This window comes from Tripterygium wilfordii, chromosome 17 (assembly GCF_013401445.1).
Source record: "Tripterygium wilfordii isolate XIE 37 chromosome 17, ASM1340144v1, whole genome shotgun sequence".
Lineage (NCBI taxonomy): Eukaryota > Viridiplantae > Streptophyta > Magnoliopsida > Celastrales > Celastraceae > Tripterygium > Tripterygium wilfordii.
In genome coordinates, this window is record NC_052248.1 from 5,160,674 (window position 1) to 5,169,098 (window position 8,425).

The window sequence follows — 8,425 nt, forward strand, 5'->3', positions numbered from 1 at the left end:
TAGTATGCTCAATTCAGTAGATCATGCATATTATAAACTAAAAACTCTTAATATTTATTTCAAAACAAGATTATGATATTCATAATTACTTAATAATCAAAGCATTCAACTTGCTAAATTCAAGTTTTAAGTTATTTCAAACAAACAAATTAAAATACAACTTGCAAATGTAAATATTTATTGCATTGCATGCACACTAAGGTGATGGTGATCACTCATTATTTTCCTTAAAATTTTATTTTTAATTGGACATCAAGTGCATAAAACATTGTCGCTACCTGGGCCTCCATGATAGAAGCCAGGAAAATTGTTATTGCCGCGAATACCACTAGGATTGATATCAATGTCGTAGCATTCAGATTTGGTCACTTTGGGAGTAAGGTTTGCAGGAGAAGTCCAAGTAGAACAACGACGATAATCTCCAAGAATCTTTAGTTCATCGAAGTAACTTGCTTTGCGATAACCCTCTCGTGGAAAGTGTCGAGAGCCCATCCCCAATGTGGGCTTATTGTGGGATCTTTCGTTGCTTACAACGCCACCCCATTCCACATGAGTGCCTCCTCCTTTCAAATGTGTAAATAATTCTTCTCACCAAAACCCCACCTTTATGCCATCAACTTCAAGCCACCAATGTCCTGAATAGCCATTCTTTTTTTAAAAAAAAAAAAAAAAACATTGCATTAATCCTGCTATTGTTTCATAAAAAAAAATTTTACCCCAAAACAAAATTTATTTATTTAATTACCATCCAGATACTCGCAAGCATATCATATTGTTCACCACCATAAGATGATACTTCATCGAAGGTAGTTCCGGGGGCTATACCACCACCGTACAACATAAATCCATCACATTGTTCTGAACGATAGTAGCATGTTTTTCGACAAGAACTATTCTATAAATGAGATTAAAAGTCAAATTAATAACTACAAATAAAATTTAATGTACAAAACAAGTTCAATAGCATCTACTAGCTAGAACTGTATAGAATAACCAACAAGAGGTGACTTGGTTGTCAATCGGTTGGGTTAGGTATTTGTGTGCCCAAGACTCGATTCCAATGAGAAGCATATTTCTCAGTGGTATTTCAAAACCAAAAAAAAAAAAAAAACTATATAGAGTAGAAAGTTGAGCATGAACTTACAGTCCAAGAAATAAAAAATTTAGTATCTTGATCTTTATCATAAAGCCATGGATACACCTAATTTGAAGACAATGAAATATTTTATAAATTTTTGTTGGATAACTTATGATAATAGAATAAATTAATTTATTAGGGGGAGGAAAAAAAACTAACATGCCATCCAACTTCAATGGCGTCAAAATCCACAGGTGATCTTGATATGATACGAATGCGAGCCGTGCTATACCCAATGGTGTCCCTGTCGATGGATGGCTTCCACACGTTTATACGTGCCTCTGCCACGTATATCTTACTTTATGCTTGATAAGTGGCGATGGCAACCTATAGGCTATAACCATGGATGCAAAACAAAAATAGTGAAAATATTATTTAACTAATATATCTAAATTTTATTAGAAGTATAAATTAAATGACCTAAAGTACCTTATAATATGTTGTTGAATCAAGTTGATCATAAAAAAATTGTCCCTTCCTTTTGGATTCGGACAAAAAATTTGCTCTGGTAATATCAACAACTGTGGTTTGCTTTATGGGAACAGTTTCTTTGGGGCATTTAGTATGATTTTTCAGCCAAATTTGTGTCGATTTGTCAGTGCCTCTTTTCAATTGATCTTTCTGTATTTTTTCAAATTGTGTAGGCGTCCTCTGCGAATTAGATAAACAAATAATGGTAAGTAATATCTAGATACTCAAAAAATAAAATAAAAAATAAAAAAACTGATAATTAAAGAAGGATGATATCTTTTGAGCTTTTTGTGTTATGATCAAGCTTTCAATTAATCAATACTATCAAAATATGGATCATACTTGAGACCCTCAAAATATCCCTATTTAATGTGGAATATTAGATGTGAACTGTGCCCTACTCACACATATTTGAGGGTTTTTTGGGGGTCACAAAATGAGATGTAGCATTGTCCATCAAATATTGAAATCAAAAGGCAAAAAAATAATAATAATATATATATAAGAACATAAATTACCTCTACAATCAGAGGTTTGTTGATCTTCTTTACTGCCGTAGCTATATCTTCATAGTTTAGAGCTGAAACAAGAGTATTAGTAAGAAGGATGAATGCCAACAAAGAAAAAACTAGAAACCTCATTGCTTGCAGGGTCATGAAATTAGAGGTAAGTAATTAAGGTGAGGATAGTTAACATTGATTATATTGTCTATATATATATGTAATCTTTTAAAACCAAGAAAAAGTTAAGAGAGCTGCATAAAAAAGTGTCGAATGTGAGACAAAAATATGAAATTAAAACTTCGAATACATCTACAGATGATAATTCATTAATTTAAATGACTTGTCTCCACCTCCACATACTTATTATCCAAATTTTAATTTTCTCAGGGAACTTTGCTCTGGTGTCTTTACTTTATTTTTGTGTCTTTTTTTGCTTGTATATATATCATTCATTGCATTCAAAAAATATATATATATATATATATTATGGTTCTAATACGAACTTCTAGTATTCTCCTGACTTGTCTCCACCTCCAAATATTTTTCTTGATGTCAAAACGTGAAGTATTGGTGTAATTGTCCACTTTTGTGTCTTATTTTATTCTAACTGTCTAGTATTTATTGGACATAAAAGAGAGTAATACCAAATTCTATCAACACGCATCATATGATGCATACGTGAGTCGTGACGCCATTACAAGATATGAGTCTTTTAGCTTTTTCTTTGTTGATATTTTCCACCAAATTCTATCAACACACATCATATGATGCATGCATGACGCCATTACAAGATACGAGACTTTTAGGTCATGTTTGGTATCACTCTTACTTTTAGTTCTTTTTTTTAATTTTCAAAAAATAAAAAATAAAAATAAAAAACAGTGTTTGTTTGTATTTTTTGTTTTGGTTTTTATGGAAACTACAATAGGTTTTCCAAAATTTTAGAAACAAAAAAAAAAAAATTTCAAACGTTTTTAAAACAACATACATACACGACGACTATCTTTCTCTATCGCACGACATCGTGCCGACCTTTTTCTCTCATTTTTCTCGTTCTAGGGAACATATTTAGGCCTTGACATTGGGCCGAGCCGAAAATTTAGGGCCCAAGCCCGGATTGACCATTCAGACTTCTGGCCGAGCTTGAGACAAAAAAGGCAACCCAACCTGGGCAAGGCCAAGATAAATTGGGCTTATCGGACGGGCTTCGAACACATGTCAATCCAGGTTCGGGCTTCGTCAATCTTGGGTTGGGCTTCGGTTTCTGGTCATTGTTCGGGCCTGGCTCAATCTCGGGCCAGGTTTTGATCTTGAGCAAGGTTTCTATCCTGGGCCTGACATCAGTGCCAAGTTAGTCCAGGCGGGGCTCAGTCCTGGGTTAGGCTTCGGTCCTAGGTCAGTTCCATGCCGGGCTTCGGTCCCGGGTTAGTGTCGGGTTAGGCTTCAGTCTTGGGTCAATTTTGGGTTCGAGTTTTTTCTAGCCCTGTCCCTGGCCATGTTTCTGTTTCGGACCAGTCTCAAGATAGGCATTAGTCTCAAGTTGGGACTCAATCTCGAGTTAATTCGATCTCGGGTCAGCCCGATCATTGTTTGGACTTCAGGCCTGCGCCATTGTTCGTGGCTTCGAGCTAGGGCTGTGCAAATGAAACAGAATCCGGACCAAAACCAAAAACCGGGCCGATCAATTCGGTTTCGTTCGATTAATTGACTTATTTAGTCAAACAATCTAAATAACCGTTTCAAACCAAGTTTTGGCGGTCTGGTCCGCGGTTTGGGAAATTCATAACCAGATATTAATCGGACCATACTGTAGACATATATATAAAATTATAATTATGAATTATTTTGTTTAATATTTAATATATTAATATATATGTCTATTAATGTATATTATTAATATCACTTATCAACCGTTGATTTGAATAGTTATGTATTGAGTATTCCATTTCCACCATTAGATTAAACACTTAAAACATAACCTAAAAACCTCAAAATCAAAATCTTTTTCATTTTCTGGATTTCACTCACTCAACCGGCAACCCTAATTTTAGAATTCGGACTTTCAGTTCATCACTTCATCGTAGCCCTGCAGGAGACTAACTCACTCAATCCAAGTTTAAGACTTTCCAAGATTTTGTTCATCGCAACCTCGCAAGAGTGCATGACTGCCATCTTCGAGTGACATACTTCTAGTATTCAGCACGCAGGACTATCTTCTTCGAGTCTTCCATCAAGAATGCCCTTCCATAGTTCTAGTGTTCCACTTCTAGTATTCAGCCAGCACAGCCCTTCATTGTCAGTCTCTACACTCTTAAGCCCGAGTTTTGACTTCTAAGTTCTGACCTCTCCCTCTCTAGCAATTAGGTATAGTACTCTTAGTGATGTTGATTTCGAACCTTAGGCTTAGATTTTGCTTAATTCTAATTTCAAAGTGCTTTTGTTTTATTATGCAATGTTTTATGCACTGGTAGTGTTGTAGTAGTTTTATGGAGTGTTTGAAATACTTTTATGCACTGACATTAGTTTTATTATGTAGTGTTTTATGCACTGGCAGTACTGCAGTAGTTTTATGCAGTGTTTGAAATACTTTTATGCACTGGCAGTAGTTTTATGTAGTGTTTGATGCAATGTTTCATGATGACTAGTATGGGGGAGAATCAAGAGATTAGTTCCCAAACTCCATCCACTCCAACTTTGTGATTTTCATGAATTTTTATGCAAGGATCAGCAATGTATTGTAGTTAGTAAGTAATTTTATAGTTATACTATTGGATAAAAATCAAGGATCAGGGATCAATATAATTCTTGATTTTGGCATCCTTGATCCTTCCCCCCTCTCCAAATCATGTGCCTCATATTACTGATTTTGTTACAATGGCTTGTTATAGTTGAAATGGAAAGAAAAAACATCTTTAGCAGGTTGCAAACTGTAGAGTTAGAGTTGCTTGTTCACAGAGATGAGAATTGCTTGCCCTAAACCAGTAACTGAACCGAAACCGATCCGGATAGTTTGGTTAATCGTAGTTAACGGTTTTGAACTGATTTTGGATTCATAAAATACAAAACTATACTTTTAAGATTGGTTATGCTTTGACCCTAATGGTCCGGTTAACCGGACCGTGCACAACCCTAGTTCGGGCTTCGGGCTTGGGTCATTGTTCGGGCTTCGAGCCCGGGTCGGTCTTAGGTCAAGCTTCGAGCCTAGGTCATTGTTCGGGCGTCGAGGGCCATTTGGTGTCCCCTACTCATAAATAGTTGAAGAGCACTGACTATTTCTGTGAATCAAGAGCAGATGTTCATGACATCTCACATGATAATCTCATCTTGAAACAAATTTATGTCTTCATTTCTGTTTCAGATATGCAACCAAACAAGTTCTCAAATTTCATCTTGAATCAAATTTAATTTTATGCTTCTTTCTTAGCAATCGTTTTACGCTGTTTTTGTTTGATTTTCAGATAATTAGACCTTAGAAATTATTTTGAAGTAAATGATGATTTTTAATCCAAAAAAGATCAAGTTGGGAGCCGAAATTTAATGTTAACGTCAATTCATTTTTGAAGAACACCAACAATTTCATAAACTGAACTGGGTGTTGTGTCATATACCATTGAAAAGATAAGTAAGTCTTCAGGAACTTTTTTTGGTTTGTGATTATGAGCTCTTTATGAAAAGTTATTGTAATTTGAATATCAGCTGAGCAAATCAATAATTACGATATCATAATTGGCGATGTTGATGTGAGATATTTAGCAGCGCATGAACAAATTTTCAAGTCAAATCTTCTGGGATAAAAGATAATAAGCTTAAGTGTATTGCGTCAAAATTCCGAGTAAAAATTTTGAGGCAATCGTCCTATGTGCCGTGAAGTCAACCCAAATTCCAGACTTGGACAAATTTGACCTTCAAGGCTTATTGTTAAGGAAACACAATTCTAGAAGTCTTTTGGAAGGAAACTTTCTTCTTGACTTTGAAGCTGATATACAGATCTTTCCAACGCCATATTGCTCGTTCAATTCAGAGAAGACTTGGCTAACAAATTTGTACAGAGAGTACAAGAATTCCAATTTGATTAGGAATATTCCTTACGAGGAAGACTATTGCGATTTCGAGTTTGTATTTAATAAGAAAACCTAAGGTTTCCATGACAGCAATTGTAAAACTAAAACACCAAATTTTAGTAAGGGGGCATAATTGAGTGGAGGAAACTAATAATTTAAGGAACCGGAGGGATAAATTGAAATTTCTTAAAAATACCTAAATATCTAAATACTAGTTTTATACCCATTCTTACCAAAATCTCTCGTACGCTCTTTACAGACCCTAAAATAATCGACCTTCCTTTATTGAAGAATCAACATCATGTAAACGGCATAGGGACACCATTGGAAGGGCACGGAGAACCATTTATTGCCACCGACCATAGAGAGGTAAACTAGTTTCATCTTTCTCTCTCTAGGGTTGATAAGAAGGGTAGTTTTCTTATGGGAATTTTGATTCTATTGGCAAGTCAGGAACACCTAGAAGACTAGTGGGGTCACCGGAGTTGTTAATATGAGGGTTAGTATCACCAGAGACTTGAACTAGGTAAGCCCTCTTCTTCGTTTTCTCTCTCTATATGTACGGTCAACAATGGCCTTTTTGATTTGTGTTGTTGTGAGCTTGCCAGTGATTTCAGATGCAAGAAAGATGATCAGAGTTGGATGGAATAGGGCTTGTCGGTCGCACGACCCCAAAGGCTGTGCACACCTCACGGTGGTTAGAGTGGAACTTAGGCCACGCTGCCAACTTTTGGGAGGTTGCCGGCTGCTCCCGTGCTCGAGCTGTGTCAATCTTTTTCGATATTTCTGACAGTTTCACAACATAAGCAACAGCTTTCTGCTGCTCTCCCAAATCTCTGTAGCAATTCGGTTTTGTTGCTCATCACAAAGTGTTATAGCCATCCCTATGTGTTTCGAATTTCCCAGCTAGAACATGTTATCAATGGTGTCCACATGGGGCCATGGGCTGGCACGAATTTATTTTTCATGTGTTGTTGTCATTGTTTCTTAGACACATGAAAATGCGTATACAATGTGAGAAGAGCTAAACCTTGCTTATAAGCCACTTCACCGGATACAAAGTTTTTAGTCTTGAAATGGTGAGCTCTGCATCTTTGATGAAATCCCACATCGATAAAGAAAGGAAGGAGCGGCTAGCAAATAAGAAGTTCCCACAACCTAACACAATATGACCGGTTTTTTGAGCCTAAGCGAGGACATTGGGATTGTGCAAACTGGTGCAAGGAAATCACGTGTGTTTAGTAGATGCTTTAATCATACTTATTGTCATCTTTAATGCTTTAATGATGTGGTTCTCTAAATTTTTTCTAAGCTTTTGATAGTATTTCTAAGGAGATATCGATAAACTTAATGATTTTCTGATCGGTACGAATATACAAGGATCGATTTCTGACTTGATTACTAGAACCAAGAACAATTCCACAGTACGAACACCTTTTTGTGTTTGCTTGTAAACTTGAGTTCTCCAAATCAAAAGTATGAAATCAACATAGAGTTCTCTCTGTATCGTTTTCTTCTTTTTTTAAGAGAAAAGGACGTCAGTTGCTATTTTGTAATTGACGCAAGGAGGTTACCAGCAATTGTCTCCAAGACAACTACTCAATAACCCATCTATGGGCCTATGTGTTGGGTTGGGTCAAGCCCTCATGTGCGGCCCATATCCAAGTCCCAATTTCTAACATCTCCCACTCGCCTATGTAGGGCTGGACCCCTTTTAATGTAAATTTCAAATTTGTACAAGCAAATTCATACAAATGAATGGACCGTGCGACCTGAAGTACACGAACAATGGGAGCTCCAATATAGATACCTTCCATAGGCCATAGAGGAGAGATCAACCTCTTTGAGAAATTATTAATCTTGAATATGTACTTACATATATACCCCAAGTATTTTCAGTTACACATGATTGAGTATTATCCAATCCCTCACGAATTCTATACGCAATCCATCCTTACAATTATAAGTATTCTAAATCAAATCAAACTCTTTCGAATGAGATGATTGTGGCCGGTGAATACTAGTAACCAGTGTAAAGTCAACAAATACTTTTTCTTTTCGTCCTCATATCAATCAAATTTGAATCAACATGCTTTCCTAGGAGTGTTCTTTTATGTCGAATCTTTCCGTGACTATAGGTCACACTCTTAAAGTAACAAACATTAATTCATCACATCTTGATGTAGGCTATTGGACAGTTTCATGTATATTGATGTAGGCTATACTAGTTGTGCTTCTGGATCAGAACAAAC

General features: G+C 36.1%; 1 protein-coding gene across 1 annotated transcript; it reads right to left on the reverse strand.

The window, feature by feature from the left end:
* Positions 1 to 605: 605 nt before the first annotated feature.
* On the reverse strand, positions 606 to 2,897 carry LOC119981850. The gene is made up of 7 exons (XM_038824994.1): positions 2,771 to 2,897; positions 2,128 to 2,189; positions 1,568 to 1,789; positions 1,298 to 1,432; positions 1,145 to 1,201; positions 746 to 895; positions 606 to 635 (listed from the first exon to the last, which is right to left on the reverse strand). Exons 1-7 carry the CDS (start codon positions 2,895 to 2,897, stop codon positions 606 to 608), a joined length of 783 nt encoding a protein of 260 aa, XP_038680922.1.
* Positions 2,898 to 8,425: the final 5,528 nt, after the last annotated feature.

What these genes read in the sequence shown, in the direction of transcription:
- LOC119981850 (XM_038824994.1), bottom strand. Translation starts at nt 2,897, where the DNA reads ATGGCGTCATGCATGCATCATATGATGTGTGTTGATAGAATTTGGTGG. An exon ending in GTATGCATCATATGATGCGT is followed by an intron (nt 2,190 to 2,770) that starts GTTGATAGAATT and finishes CTCTTGTTTCAG; the next exon opens with CTCTAAACTATGAAGATATA. An exon ending in ACAAACCTCTGATTGTAGAG is followed by an intron (nt 1,790 to 2,127) that starts GTAATTTATGTT and finishes TCTAATTCGCAG; the next exon opens with AGGACGCCTACACAATTTGA.